The 15,900-nt window shown below is 36.1% G+C and overlaps 1 protein-coding gene across 2 annotated transcripts; it reads left to right on the top strand.

Annotated features, from left to right (window-relative positions):
- Window positions 1–792: 792 nt before the first annotated feature.
- LOC137818944 (chromatin remodeling ATPase BRAHMA) lies at window positions 793–13,936 on the top strand. 2 transcript variants are annotated; one of them, XM_068622607.2, is made up of 14 exons: window positions 793–1,589; window positions 2,831–4,138; window positions 4,271–5,602; window positions 5,765–5,877; window positions 6,112–6,199; window positions 6,302–6,388; window positions 6,613–6,705; window positions 6,790–6,873; window positions 6,946–7,149; window positions 8,397–8,639; window positions 8,717–10,267; window positions 10,373–10,900; window positions 11,364–11,597; window positions 13,024–13,936. In XM_068622607.2, exons 1-14 carry the CDS (start codon window positions 1,437–1,439, stop codon window positions 13,648–13,650), a joined length of 6,645 nt encoding a protein of 2,214 aa, XP_068478708.2. In that variant the 5' UTR covers window positions 793–1,436; the 3' UTR covers window positions 13,651–13,936. The 2 variants fall into 2 exon arrangements, with proteins under 2 accessions (XP_068478708.2, XP_068478709.2); XM_068622608.2 differs by having other exon boundaries at window positions 934–1,686.
- The last annotated feature ends 1,964 nt before the right edge of the window (window positions 13,937–15,900 follow it).

Genomic DNA, 15,900 nt, shown 5'->3' on the forward strand with positions numbered 1-15,900 from the left:
AATAATTATTTTATCTAAAATAATATCTAATTTAGTCCATATAAACACTAATTATTATTATTTTTAAATGATTTTTTTAATAATATTGTATTACTAAAAATTAAGTTTTATAAATTTCAGAAGCCAATTATTCTCAAGAACATGTTCTAAATTGGTTTTAAAGTCATCTTAAAATTTGAACTGCTTCTGAATCAGATTTTAAATGGTTCATCATGCTCTTTTTTAACAAAGATAAATCTGCAACAGTTCTCGTTACGGTATTAAAAAATAATAGATGATACTATGTTTAATATTTTTATGTGAAATTTAACGTAATGATATATCACTAACCCAGTTAAACACACTTTACAATTTAGTAGGTTATTATTTTTTTAATCTTGTATCCAAACTAAGCATAGTGGCTGTGTTGTAGTTTTGAGAAAAAGTGAGGGGCAATCCCAATGGATACCTTCCGTAAAAGAGTGACCGCAGGGACACGACCCTACACAACACACCCTTGCCTTTTACTTCCTGCACCCCACCTTCGGATGAAATGATCGAATTGTCATGCTTCTTTTTGCATGATTATTGCTGGAAAAATATTAAAGCTTCATAGAGTTCTTTTTATTTCATATATTTTGGAAAAATTGTTATAGAAAAATAATTTGGAAAAGCATATTTTAAAAGATATATATATATATATATTTTAAAACAATGTATTTCGTGTTTTGAAAATTTTATTTTAGAAATTTGTCCGAAAATCTTATTCGGAATGTACTTTATTTATTCTGTAAAATGTGTTTTTGGAAAAATGTCTCGAAGAGATAATTTGAAAGTCACTCTAGAGAAAATTATGCGGGGTGCAGATTCAAAAAATGGGGGATGTAGTAAGTAAAACGCTACACCCTTCTCTCACTGTCAACTACAAAACCTAAGCCACAAAAAATAAAAAATAAAACACACACCCAATACACTTTTTTTTTTTATGAAAAAAAGGGGAAAAATGGTTAGGGTTTGACCCAAAATCGCACAATCGCGTGCGACCCACACTGTGGAATCCCACACACCGATTCGGACAACAATAGCAGTATCATCATCATCGACTTCTTCGTTTCTCTCCTCTTCCTCTCCGGGTTTTTCCGATCCACGCTTGCAATTTTCTAGAGAGAGAAAATTGACGCTACTTAGAGAGAGAAAACAATGGTGGAGGGACGCTGAGGCGTTTTCACGCTGAGAGAAAACAGAAAGATTCTCTTATTCTCTCTGTTGCTTGAAATTTGGAGGGATTTGGGGTTTTCTTTTTTCCTTTTGTGGGGTCTCCTTTTTTTTCTCTTTCTTTTTTTTTTCCCAAAAATTGAATTGGGTTTATTTTATTCTGGGAGTTTATAGTGAGAGTGATCTGATTTGGGGGGTTTTTTCGCTGGCACGTGTGTCATTGAAGTTGTGAGATAGTTCGCATGCAATCCGGCGGTGGGTCCGGCCGGAACCCCGGAGTGGGGCGGGCGGTGACGTCGTCGGCCGCGGCGTCGCCGACTTCTTCGTCTTCGGCGTCGCAGTTGGGGTTGGACTCTATGCAGCAGCAGCAGCAGCAGCAGATGGGTTCTAGGCAGGTGTGGATTTTGGGTTTTAGCGAATTTCGTTGAATATTGTGGAGAACATGTTACTGTGACGAGTGATGTTGGTGCCTAGTGTTGTGTGTGTGAAAAGGTGATGTTAGTTTTGTGGGTTCTATTTGAACTTTGTTGACTTGAAATAGCCGGTGTGGGGTTTTGGGAATTGGGAGTGCCGTGCATGTTGGAAATTGTGTTGTAGTGAGATTTTGTTGTTATGACAACCTCGTACTTGTCTGACCTGGTTTGTCGGGTTTGTGGTTGTTTATTTTTTTGAGGTGTACAGGAGGAGTCAAACTAGGCATGTTTTAATTTAGGAGAATGTGCTGAAAAGAACAGTGAACTTGGGTGCCAATGAGTGTTACTGACTTTGTCACTTTTTTCAGTCTAGTTTCCTTTCTATCGCAGCAATGTCTGAACCTTGCCGTGTTGTTTGGATTTTTTAACTAATTGTTTTTATTTTGCATTTATTTTATGTCCTCGTGTGACGCTTAATTATTGGCAAACTTAACTATATTCTGTGGATTCCAAGATTTTCCTTTTAAAACGAGGGTTATGAAACAACTGGGTAGAACCCCCCCTCTCAGGTGCGACATTGTTGTAGTTGTTGCTTAAAGGTCGTTGATGTAGATTACAACCAGGCAGGCTCAAGTTGCAATTGTTAAAAGTGTTGTGTTGTCAGCTTCTGCACTGTTAATCTTAGCCTTAATTGTTTCTGCTCCTATCACTAACGGTTGTGTGTAGTGAAACCTTAGTAATGTCATAAATTTCAAATTGTCTGTTTCTTGTGGCTCTTAGTTTTGTATCTATTGAGAAATTTGTCATTATAATGATTTATTTCTCAAAATGTCGTGAATCATGATCATTAATATATGTCTGATTTTCTGCATGTTTTGTGATAATGGTGGTTAGGGATTTGTCAGAAGTCATAGTCATGGTCTTGTTTCTGCTTCATGTTTGTGGTTATGTTTGGTTTTTTCTTAATGTATTGTAAATAGCTTATTTAAAATTCCATTATTTTTTCTTTCCGACCTTTGTTTTTAGAAATTATAGTCTGTGAATATTGTGAATCCTGGAACCAAATGACCTTGTTATACTTAAGAATTTCTTTATATTCTTGTCTGTTTTGATATCAATGAACCTTGCATTATGATTTTGTGTTTGTTATTTTTAGTGCAACCTTTCACCTAATGATTGGTGTTACACAATCATGACTTTTACATAACTGTGTACATTTTCAGTCATTTCAACAGCAACTGCTTAGAAAACCTGAAGGAAATGAAGCGTTTTTAGCTTATCAAGCAGGGCTTCAAGGGGTATTTGGGAGTAACAGTTTCTCATCTCCTAGTGCCATGCAACTGCCTCAGCAGTCTCGAAAATTGCATCTTGGTTCCAACCAAGAAACCCAGCTAAGGGGTCAAGGTATTGAGCAGCAGATGCTAAATCCTGTCCATCAAGCATACCTTCAATATGCAATCCAGGCTGCACAACAAAAGTCTACTTTGGGAATTCAGTCACAGCAGCAAACTAAAATGGGAATGTTGAACTCTGCATCTCTCAAGGAACAGGAGATGCGTATGGGAAATTTGAAAATGCAGGAAATTATGTCTATGCAGGCAGCGAATCAATCTCAAGGATCATCCTCTAGGAATTCATCTGAGCTTGTTGCTCGTGGGGACAAGCAAATGGAGCAAGGACAACAAATAGCACCTGATCAGAAGAGTGAAGGAAAGCCTTCAACCCAGGGACCAACTATTGGGCATTTAATTCCTGGGAATATGATAAGACCCCCAATGCAAGCACCAGAAACACAGCAGGGCATCCAAAATGTTGTAAACACCCAGATTGCGGTATCTGCACAATTGCAGGCGATGCAGGCATGGGCACGTGAGCGTAATATTGATTTATCACATCCTGCAAATGCGCACTTAATGGCACAGCTCATTCCACTGATGCAGTCAAGGATGGTCTCACAATCAAAGGTCAATGAGAGCAACATTGGTACTCAGTCATCACCTGTCCCTGTTTCAAAGCAGCAGGTTACTTCTCCAGCAGTTGCAAGTGAGAGTTCAGCACATGCCAATTCTTCGAGTGACATGTCTGGACAGTCAGGTTCTTCAAAAGCCAGGCAGACAGTTCCACCCAGCCATCTTGGCTCAACAACAACTGCTGGTATAGCTGGTAACTCCAGTGAAATGGCAACACAACAATTCAGTGTTCACGGTAGAGAATCTCAAACCCCTCTAAGGGCACTTGGAAATCGAATGCCCTCTATGCATCAGCAGTCTTCTGCCAACACGAGCCTAGGTGCAGACCATCCATTAAATGGAAAAAATTCATCATCTGGTCCAGAACCTCCTCAAATGCAGTACATGAGGCAGTTAAACCAATCTGCTTCTCAGGCTGGAGGTCCATCGAATGAAGGGGGTTCAGGAAATCTATCCAAATCTCAAGGACCCCCAGCTCAGATGCCTCAGCAACGAACCGGTTTTACAAAACAACAGCTACATGTGCTAAAAGCACAGATACTGGCATTTAGGCGGCTGAAGGTTGAATCTTTTTTCTTTTCTTATTCTGCCTTGTCTGTGCATCTTTCTGCCTTATGTCTGTGTATACTATTTATGTGGTCCTTGAAAAGATGTGCTGTGCATAATCAATTTCCTTTTTCTGTTGGTTTGTAGAAAGGGGAAGGTACTCTGCCTCAAGAACTTCTTAGGGCTATTGTTCCACCATCTCTTGAGACACAGGCACAACAGCCTAATCATTCTGTAGGTGGACAGAACCAAGACAAATCTACTGGAAATATTGTGGCAGAACAAGCAAGCCACATTGAATCCAATGCCAAGGAGTCACAATCTGTCCCTGCTATTAATGGTCAAAGTTCTTTAAAGCAGGAATCATTTGTCAGAGATGAGAAATCCATTATACCCCCAGTCCATGCTCAAGCTGTTTCACCACCTGTGTCAAAGGAATCTGCTCCAACATTATCTGCTGGAAAGGAAGAGCAGAAATCAGTTGGATCCTCGGTTAAGTTGAACCAGGACAGTGAACGTGGAAACAACACTACTCCTGTTAGAAACGAGTTAGCATTAGATAGGGGAAAGGCTATTGTGTCACAGGCTCCTGTATCTGACGCAATGCAAATTAAGAAACCTGCACAAGCTAGCACTGTTTCCCAGCCAAAGGATGTGGGATCGACTAGAAAATATCATGGACCTTTATTTGATTTTCCATTCTTTACTAGGAAACATGATTCTTTTGGTTCATCAATGATGCTAAATAACAACAATTTGTCACTGGCATATGATGTCAAGGATCTTCTTTTTGAGGAAGGAATGGAAGTACTTAACAAAAAAAGGACAGAAAATTTAAAGAAGATCGAAGGTTTATTGACAGTAAACTTAGAGAGGAAAAGAATTAGGCCAGATCTTGTTTTGAGGCTGCAAATTGAAGAGAAAAAGCTTCGCCTTGTAGATCTTCAGGCACGGTTAAGGAATGAGATTGATCAACAGCAACAAGAGATAATGGCAATGCCAGATAGGCCATATCGAAAGTTTGTTAGGCTGTGTGAACGTCAGCGCATGGAGCTTGCTAGACAAGTGCAGGCATCTCAGAGAGCAGTTAGGGAGAAGCAACTCAAATCAATATTTCAGTGGCGCAAGAAGCTGCTTGAGGCTCACTGGACCATCCGTGATGCCCGTACTGCCCGCAACAGGGGGGTTGCAAAATATCATGAGAAGATGTTGCGGGAGTTCTCAAAACGGAAAGATGATGACAGAAACAAAAGGCTGGAAGCCTTAAAAAACAATGATGTTGACAGATATAGGGAGATGTTGCTGGAGCAGCAAACTAGCATCCCTGGTGATGCTGCAGAGAGATACGCTGTTCTTTCAACTTTCTTAAGCCAGACTGAAGAGTATCTACACAAGTTAGGAAGTAAGATAACGGCTGCTAAAAATCAACAGGAAGTGGAGGAAGCAGCAAAAGCTGCTGCAGCTGCTGCACGATTGCAGGCATGCTTCTTTAAGTTACTTTCTCCTCTACTTCTGATGTTGTATGAAAAGTCTTCATTTTTGTTTACCTGCTTTTTCTATAAAATTAGTTTGAAGGGTGTTTGAACACATTCTTTTAGAGTTTTTACATGCCTCTGATCCACATTTTGTTTTTGACTAAAGGGTCTTTCTGAAGAAGAAGTCAGAGCAGCTGCAGCTTGTGCTGGAGAGGAAGTGATGATTAGAAATCGCTTTCTGGAGATGAATGCCCCTAGAGACAGTTCGTCTGTCAACAAGTGCGTTTTTGTTAGTCTATTTTTAGTGTCCGTCTTGATTTCTTTTTTGCAAATTATTGAGGGCAGGTGTACTTTGGTGAGACTTGTTTGCTTGAAAGGTTTTTGCGATCTTTTATGTATCTTAAATGTCTTGAAAAGGTTTTCTGTAACTATTATTTTTTAAAACTTTTTTTTATTGGTTTGTATAATCATGCATATGTTGTTTGAATGGTAACCACTTTGGCTACTTTTCAGATATTACAACCTTGCTCATGCTGTGAGTGAAACAGTCATAAGGCAACCATCAATGTTACGAGCTGGAACATTGAGAGACTATCAGCTTGTAGGTTGCTACATTATATGAAGCAATTACTCTTATAATTGATTTCTCTATAATGTCTTCCTGAGAAAGTTTCCAAGACTTTGATACATTATTCTTTTCAAGGTTGGTTTGCAATGGATGCTTTCGTTGTATAACAACAAGTTAAATGGAATTTTGGCAGATGAGATGGGTCTTGGCAAAACTGTGCAGGTTAGTATTATATATTTTTTTTCTTCTCTTGCTTAGATTGGGAAGAACGTTTTATCATTATTTTTATGTTTTTTGCAAAGTGATTTCATAGTTTATTGTTTGGTTTGTTATGTCAATACAATGGATAGATTAGATGTTTATTTGTATTTGTAAGGGTAATATTGATTATTTACTGTAGTACTTGTGCCCTCCTTCAATAACTCGTATTTTTTTTTTCTCACCAGGTTATGGCATTGATTGCTTACTTGATGGAATTTAAAGGAAACTATGGCCCACATCTTATAATAGTACCGAATGCTGTTCTGGTTAACTGGAAGGTGAACTTTCAATTTATTCATTTAATGGAATTTTTTTTTCTGTGATTGTATATTTTAACATAGAAAATTATGTTCATTATGCAGAGTGAGCTTTATACTTGGTTACCATCTGTTTCTTGCATTTTTTATGTTGGAAGCAAGGATCACCGGTCAAAATTATTTTCCCAAGTTAGTGTGCCTTAACTTAATTACTTAAAATGTTCAGAGTATTCTGTTATTCATTGATGAATTTTCTTTTAGGAGGTTTGTGCTATGAAATTTAATGTCCTCGTGACTACTTACGAGTTCATCATGTATGACCGGTCAAAACTATCAAAAATCGACTGGAAGTATATCATAATTGATGAAGCACAGAGAATGAAGGATAGAGATTCTGTTTTAGCTCGTGACCTTGATAGATATCGTTGCCAAAGACGTCTGCTTTTGACAGGAACACCATTACAGGTCAGCTTTGCTTTAACACCATATGCCTTATAGTAAAGGGTAATGTCTGTGAATGTATGTATTCATTCATTTCTAATTTTTATTGTTTCCCAGTTAGACCAAACACTACCAGCTCAATCATCAAGTCTGCAGTTTATTTTTCTTGTTCAGCTTGTGCTTCCTTTTATAAGAAAAGTTCCTTTAAATTTTCCAAATACACTCACATGAGTAATTGCTGTTTTACTTGCTGAACTAGTAGTTAGAATTAACCTGCATTGGAACCTGTACAATTTAGACTCTTATTTAGATATCCTCAAGATATGTGTTTACATCATTCCATATATGAGGAGATTATGTTCTGCAGCTTCCTTTCTGGGTGATGAGGACAGGTAAGGCATTAGGGGAAAAATTATACAGAACCATGTAAAAAACCAATGTTAAGAATATTTTGATCCCATTAACATGGCAGCAATGTTTGATTTTATTGTTATCCAAGAAAAAACAATAATTCAGTTCCAGTGTGTACAACTGTTTTCCATTTCGTTTTCAGTCTGCTGAATTTATTACATTTAGGGAGGGTTTATGTTTAACAATTAAAAAGAGTGTCCCATATTACATATGGACCAACAATATTTTTTCTTTTATCCCTATTAATGACCGTTATATTCAATTCAGTGTGCATCTGCATCTTTTGCTGTAGCTTCATACCAATCTCACTGTTGTTAAGACATGAAATTGAAATTTGAAATTGAGGGTTAGAAATAGGGACCAAACATATATTTAAGCCAAAAATTCAAATATGCTCCAGTAAGTGTTTGTTGCTAATTAGGAATAGAGCACTTGATGACAAGGCTAGATTTAGTTTTAACAAAGCTAGTAGTCTGAGTGTTGTCTTGGGTTGTGCATACCTGATAAATGAGGCTAAGCATGGTACTAGGCCCATTAATTGTTGTATTTTGTTCATGTAGTTCTTTTTTGTCCCAAGCTAGTTAACATTTCAGATACTATTATGGTATATGTTTGTATTTTAATTTTAATTACATTCAAAAGTGTGAATAAGTTCTCCTGTCAATTTTATTTCTGATTATGTTAGTTGTGCTTCTTTAGCCAGTAACTGGTATTGCAGTCAAAGTTCAGAGCATTTAGGTGTATGTTCTACATGACTATATACTGTCAAGATAATGCCAATGCACAAATCATATAGATACATGATACACTGTAAATTTTGTTTGATCGAATCGTAAATAGTGTGTTTTATGTCTCTGCAGAATGATTTGAAAGAACTCTGGTCTCTCTTAAATTTACTTCTTCCTGAAGTTTTCGATAATAGGAAAGCCTTTCATGATTGGTTCTCTAAACCATTTCAAAAGGAAGGTCCCACTCAAAATGTAGAGGATGATTGGCTTGAGACAGAGAAAAAAGTTATTATTATCCATCGACTTCATCAGATTTTGGAGCCTTTCATGCTCAGGCGTCGTGTTGAAGATGTTGAAGGCTCCCTTCCACCAAAGGTGTGATTATAGCCCCCAAACTTATGTACTTGCTCATAATCTGTTTTCTCAATGCTAATAATGATGCTTCATTGCAGGTTTCCATAGTTTTAAAATGTAAAATGTCAGCTGTCCAAAGTGCCGTTTATGACTGGGTCAAATCGACTGGTACCCTTCGTCTTGATCCTGAGGATGAGAAACGCAAGCTTCATAGGAATCCATCATATCAGGTGAAGCAATATAAAACTTTAAACAACAGATGCATGGAGCTGCGTAAGACTTGCAATCATCCATTGCTTAATTACCCATTCTTCAGTGACCTATCCAAGGAATTCATTGTAAGATCTTGTGGAAAATTGTGGATCCTGGATAGGATTCTCATAAAACTTCAGAGAACTGGGCATCGAGTTCTACTTTTCAGTACCATGACAAAACTTCTAGATATCTTGGAAGAATATCTACAGTGGCGAAGACTTGTTTACAGAAGAATTGATGGGACAACAAGTTTGGAAGACCGTGAATCAGCTATAGTGGACTTCAATAGCCCTGATTCAGACTGTTTCATCTTTCTGCTTAGTATTCGAGCTGCTGGACGAGGGCTTAACCTTCAGTCTGCTGACACGGTTGTCATCTATGATCCTGATCCTAACCCTAAAAATGAGGAGCAGGCTGTGGCCAGAGCACATCGTATTGGACAGACAAGAGAAGTCAAAGTTATATATATGGAAGCTGTCGTTGACAAAATCTCTAGTCATCTAAAGGAGGATGAGCTGAGAAGTGGAGGCACTGTTGATATGGAGGATGAACTTGCAGGTAAGGACCGCTACATTGGGTCCATTGAGAGCCTCATTAGGAACAATATTCAACAATATAAGATAGATATGGCTGATGAGGTTATTAATGCTGGACGGTTTGATCAAAGAACAACACATGAAGAGAGGCGATTGACATTGGAGACATTATTACATGATGAAGAAAGGTATCAAGAAACTGTCCACGATGTTCCCTCACTACAGGAGGTAAATCGCATGATTGCCAGAAGTAAAGAGGAAATTGAACTGTTTGATCAAATGGATGATGAATTTGATTGGATTGAAGAGATGACACGATATGATAATGTGCCTAAGTGGCTTCGAGCCAATACAAGAGAAGTAAATACTGCTATTGCTGCTCTATCAAAAAGACCATCAAAGAACACTTTATTGGGTGGTAATATTGCCATGGAATCAAGTGAATTTGGTTCTGAAAGAAAAAGAGGACGACCAAAGGGAAAAAAACATCCTAATTATAAAGAGTTGGATGATGAAATTTTGGAATACTCTGAAGTAAGCTCTGATGAAAGAAATGGATATGCACATGAAGAAGGGGAAATAGGAGAATTTGATGATGACGGATATAGTGTAGCTGATGGAGCTCAGACTATTGATAAAGATCATTTGGAAGATGGTTTGCTTGGTGATGCTAGATTTGAATTTCCTCAATCCTTAGATAGTGCTAGAAATACTCAGATGGTTGAAGAAGCTGGTTCCTCGGGGTCATCCTCGGACAGTCAAAGATTGACACAGGTGGTATCACCATCAGTCTCCTCTCAGAAATTTGGTTCCCTCTCTGCATTAGATGCCCGGCCAGGTTCCATTTCAAAAAGGATGGTATGTGGCTAATGGCTATACATGGGATGCTGATACTATTTTATTTTCACTGATTCTTTTGTTCTATCTCATTATTATTAAATTTTATGACGATTTTTGCCACAGACAGATGAGTTAGAGGAAGGGGAAATTGCTGTATCTGGTGATTCTCACATGGACCATCAACAGTCTGGAAGTTGGATTCATGATCGTGAGGAAGGTGAGGATGAGCAAGTTCTGCAGAAACCAAAGATTAAACGCAAACGCAGTCTTCGTGTTCGACCCCGACATCCCACTGAAAGACCTGAAGAAAAATCTGGTAGTGAAATGACATCTCATTTGGCAGTCCAAGCAGACCACAAATATCAAGCGCAACTTAGGACTGACCCAGAATCCAAAGCTCTTGGTGACTCAAATGCCAGCAGGCATGAACAAAACACACCATCATTAAAAAATAAACGAACTTTTCCTTCAAGGAGAATAGCCAATACATCCAAATTGCAGGGATCACCGAAGTCTAGTCGGTTGAATTGCATGTCTTTACCTTCACAAGATGGTGGTGAACACTCCAGAGAAAGCTTGGAAGGGAAACCTATTAGTGTTAGTGGATCTTCAGCTCATGGCACTAAGATGACTGAAATTATCCAGAGAAGGGTATGCATCTTGAGTTGATTAATCTCGTGTCTTTTTCGATAGTGGTCATGTTTGCTTATGAAGTGAATCTTACTGCTTCCATACAATGAGAACAAGCAGAAATCTATTAGTTTTTCTTTATCTACAGTAGTAATATAATAATAATAAACATAATGTATGGTTGCCAATAAGGGTTTGTCCACTCTGCTGAATTAACAAGGTTGTCTGGGGTTCAGTTCTTACTCGTATTCCTACATTTCTAAGTACTAGTCTGAGTCCTTGTTGAGGCGTATGGCATGCCCTAACTTAGTAATGGGGAAGCTTCCCCTTCCCCCATAAAACTAAATTGCTGAGGTATCTTTACTGGTTACAATATGAAAAACATTTGACTTTCATTACCATTTTTTGACTAGACTTATCTCAATTTTCATGTTGTCTCATCTACTAAAAAGTATTTAAACTCATTTCATTTCTGTTATGGCAGTGCAAAAATGTAATTAGCAAGCTCCAAAGGAGAATAGACAAGGAAGGCCATGAGATTGTACCATTGTTAACAGATTTGTGGAAGAGGATTGAAAATTCTGGAAACAGCCTGTTAGATCTACGAAAAATTGATCAACGAATTGATAAATTTGAGTATAATGGAGCAACAGAGCTTGTATTTGATGTGCAGTTCATGTTGAAGAGTGCAATGCATTTTTATGGTTTTTCACATGAGGTTAGGTTTCTCACCCGTATCTGTACTTTTTTGGCTTTTGATGGAAGCTGTTGCACTAACTTGCCCTCTCGGGATGGGAATCAATCAGTTCTCAAAAACTAAGCATATTTGGTTCAATGTTTTAAATCCCGGATAGTGAAGCCTAGCAGCTGGGTTAAAAAGCACGATTGCGAGATAGCCACTATTTTTCAAATTTTTTATAGTTTATATAATGTATATTATATGCATATAAATTTTAAAAAATGATATAAGTTATTCAAAATTGATATCATTCATAATTAATAATAAAAAGTCATAGGTGTCTTAAACAAAATATACAAGTAAACCAACAAAAGTGAAATACAAGTTTCCTAGATTGGAATTATCAGTCATCATCTTTTAATTTCAAGTCTTTATCATTTTCAATATTTTTACATCCCAAAAAATAACCCTCCAGAAAAGACCTAATGTCTCTGTTCTAAGGTATTATTTTTGGATTCAACACATAATGCTGCTACAGCGCCCTTTATGGCCGGCATTTGGTCTACTTCAACTGCTACACTAAACTTTTTGCTGCAGCAGACCCTGTAGCGGGCCAGGGCCGTTCCACACTGCCATAGTGCTCTATTTAAAACCGTGATTTCGTTTTTGTTTGAGGAAATCTAAATGTATGATCTTGAGTTACTTTGGTACAAGCCAGAGCATAAACTTAGTGGACATAAAACATTTTTTGAAGCCTCATCTTCAAGTATGCATTGTATTCTATTATAGTGTTGGAAAGCCTTAATTGTGATGGCCCGCCTTAGTTGTGGCCTTTATGGACATCCTTAATTATAATGTTGAAGGCGATGTGTTTAGTTTTGACATCAACTAAAGATATGCCATAAATAGAGCTAAAAAATCTTGGACAATTTTCACTTTACAAATTAGTGTTGTATGTTTAAGTTATGCCCTAGCTCAAATTCTAAGAATCACTAATTGCATCTTAACTGGTTTTTTCCCTTTTGTTTCCATGAACTTGGTGAAACACGGAACCACCTCTCAAAAACTGGTTGGAAAATTTCCTAAAGATTTATTGTAGCTACCCTATTCTGCTAGTTGAGCCAAAGTTCGGAACAAAAGTCTAAAACATTAATACGAAGTCCAAAGATTAATTGGTCACTCTTATCTTCCGCTTACAACTTTTGTCCTATCTTGGCTTTAAGATCAAGCTTTTGTGTCTGTGCTGTTCAATGGTAGTTGTCCAAACAATTTCACCACCCTGATTATGTTTGTTATGGATATACATGTCTTTAGCTTTAACCAATTCAATCGTGTATGTTCTGATGCTCAATATGTTCAAGATTACTGTTGTAGATAACATGATTAAGATTATATGATCTCTGCTGATTCCCTGTAGAATTTATACAAAATATTTGGTGAATGTTAACAGTATTGCTTTTTGCAGGTAAGAACTGAAGCAAGGAAGGTTCATGATCTCTTTTTTGATATCTTGAAAATTGCCTTCCCTGATACGGACTTTCGAGATGCAAGAAGTGCACTTTCTTTCTCCGGTCAAGCTGCTACTGGTACAGTAGCATCCCCAAGGCAGGCGTCTGTTAGCCAAAGCAAGAGGCACAGGCTAATAAATGAAATGGAAACTGAGTCATACCCTTCACAGAAGTCACTGCAACGTGGATCAGCTTCTAGTGGTGAAAACAACAGGATTAAAGTCCATTTGCCACCGAGGGAATCAAGAACTGGAAGCGGTGGGGGCAGCAGCACCAGGGAGCAACCTCAGCAGGAGGATTCTTCTCTGCTCGCTCATCCAGGTGAACTGGTTGTATGCAAGAAGAGAAGAAATGACAGGGAGAAATCTCTGGCGAAATCCAAGACTGGTCCTGTTTCACCATCTAGCATGAGAAGTCCAGGGTCATTGAAGGATGCTAGATTAACTCAACAGGCTTCCCATGCACAAGGGTGGGCTGGGCAGCCATCTCAACAGCCGAATGGATCTGGTGGCTCAGTTGGCTGGGCAAACCCTGTAAAGAGGCTAAGAACAGATTCTGGGAAGAGAAGACCAAGCCATACATAGGGTTTCTCAGGGATATAAGGATGGTAAATAATGGACATATTGCTACTAGTTTCGGGAAGATCTTAGTGGCCCTTCATAGATTTTACCTACCTCCATACTGTTAATATAGATTAGGCCTTAAAAAAGTGTATTTTACGGCTACGTAAATGGTTAAAATGTAAGTTCTCCAATTTTTTTTTTTTTGGATATCTGCATCTTGCAGCTATGAAAGCTTTCCTTAGATGGTAGCTGAAACTATTGTATAGTAAGTCCATAAAATGCATCTGTGGTAGGTCCTGTTTCCCGATGTGGCTATTCCTTCCAGAATCATGTTTACATAAAAGAAGCTACGATCCTTTAATTTGTGTCAAAAGAACAAAAAAAAATTACGAATGAAAATAACTCAAAATAATATTTAAGAAAGCTACAACATTACTCTGAATGTATCAAATGCCCCGAGTTCTGCAATGTTATTTTGAAAGTATGTCACAATCAGGCAATGAAATGATACTCCATATTATTCTCATTTTGATATGTATTAGGTTAGGTTGACTTTTCTTAATTTTTATAAGGAGAAAACTTGGAATATCTTACCTATGATACTGCACAATATATTGTGTTGTTTTTTTAATTATATTTAAAATTGTACTTTGATAATGTGTAATTAAGATGAAACATAATTGTGATTGGATAATAATAACCTCTACAGTGTTTTTGTCTTTTATTTAAGCGTATAAGAAGTCAACTATACTGATGAGAAATGTTTAAGATGATATTTCGTTGTTTTATTTATTTATTTATACATCTTATATATATATATATATATTATAGAGATATCAGTTTTTATTTATTTATCTTATTGATTTTAGTTTTTTAATATAAAGAAATCACTCTTGTTGTATGAGAAACACGTAATTTTATCTCAACGTTATTATGGTATCATAATTATTTATGTTGTGTTTGGATTTGGCCAGTCTGTGATTGTTTGGATCCTTGACTCTGTAGATGAGTATGAGGACCAAATATTGAGAGAGGTAAGTTTTCGATTCTTCTTTCATGAGCAGAGCAAAGTTATGTACATCCTATATGTTTTACTAAAATACCCTTTGCTACATTCACCGTTTTAGTTAAAAATCGTTTTTCAAGCATTACAGAATATTAAATTAATTTTAAATATATTAACTTCTTTATAATAATAATATTATTATTATATAAAATATAATCCACTATGTAATATAATAACAATAAATAATATTAAAGGAATAATAATAAAAATATTAAATAATACTTGAATTTATTTTTTAAAAATATTTAATATTATTATTAATAAAAATAAATAGTAATAAGTAATAATAATAAAAAAATTATAATATGAAAAAACAAATATAGATAGTTTTTTATAATACACAAATTATATAATAATAATTATTATAAATAATATCATTATTTAAATCAACTATAAAAATTACTTTCTAATTATATTTAAAATAAAAATTTATTTTTAATTGAAAAATAATTATTTGCTGATAATTTGTGACCAGATTACGTATATTTTCAAAGTCAGTTCGTACACCGAAAATAATGTTTTAATTACAGATAACTAAAATACATAAACAAAATAATATTTTCTAAAATTAATTTAAATATAAATATAAATTTGTATATGTCTAAATAACATTATTTTTTAAATTTGATGACTGCTAGACAACATATTTTCGTCCTCAAAACTTATGAGCAGATTTAGTGAACAGTCGTATGCTTTTATGAGAGGAAAAGATGTAATAAAAAAAAATGAAGATGTTATTATCTATATGTGAATCTATCTCTGTTGGAGAAAAAAATCATGTAGCTTGTAATATTACTTTTCTTCATTTCAGACACCTTTTCTAAAATACATTTGATAAAACTAACAAAAGAGAAAAGAGGTGGATATGCACAACACTCATCTTGCCATAGAAATGAAAGACAGTGCACCCTTTGCAAATTGCAATCCGAGTACAATGTAAAGTGCATTTGCATTGTTCTTGTTGACATGAAAAACACTCTACTTTGAATGAAGAAATTAGTTCATAAGAAATATTAGGAATAAATTTTTTAACACATCTTTTTGAATAAATATATTTTTTGTTTGAAATTGATTGGAACACATAAAAATGTGAAACTAATATTATTTAATGACTCTCCTATAATTATATGGTTTATTCTTTAATAAATGTGGAGAGATGGGTGCATATTCCACATTAACCATATAGAATACCAATATATAACTGA

This window comes from Phaseolus vulgaris, chromosome 10, assembly GCF_051622355.1.
Source record: "Phaseolus vulgaris cultivar YP4 chromosome 10, ASM5162235v1, whole genome shotgun sequence".
Taxonomy (NCBI): domain Eukaryota; kingdom Viridiplantae; phylum Streptophyta; class Magnoliopsida; order Fabales; family Fabaceae; genus Phaseolus; species Phaseolus vulgaris.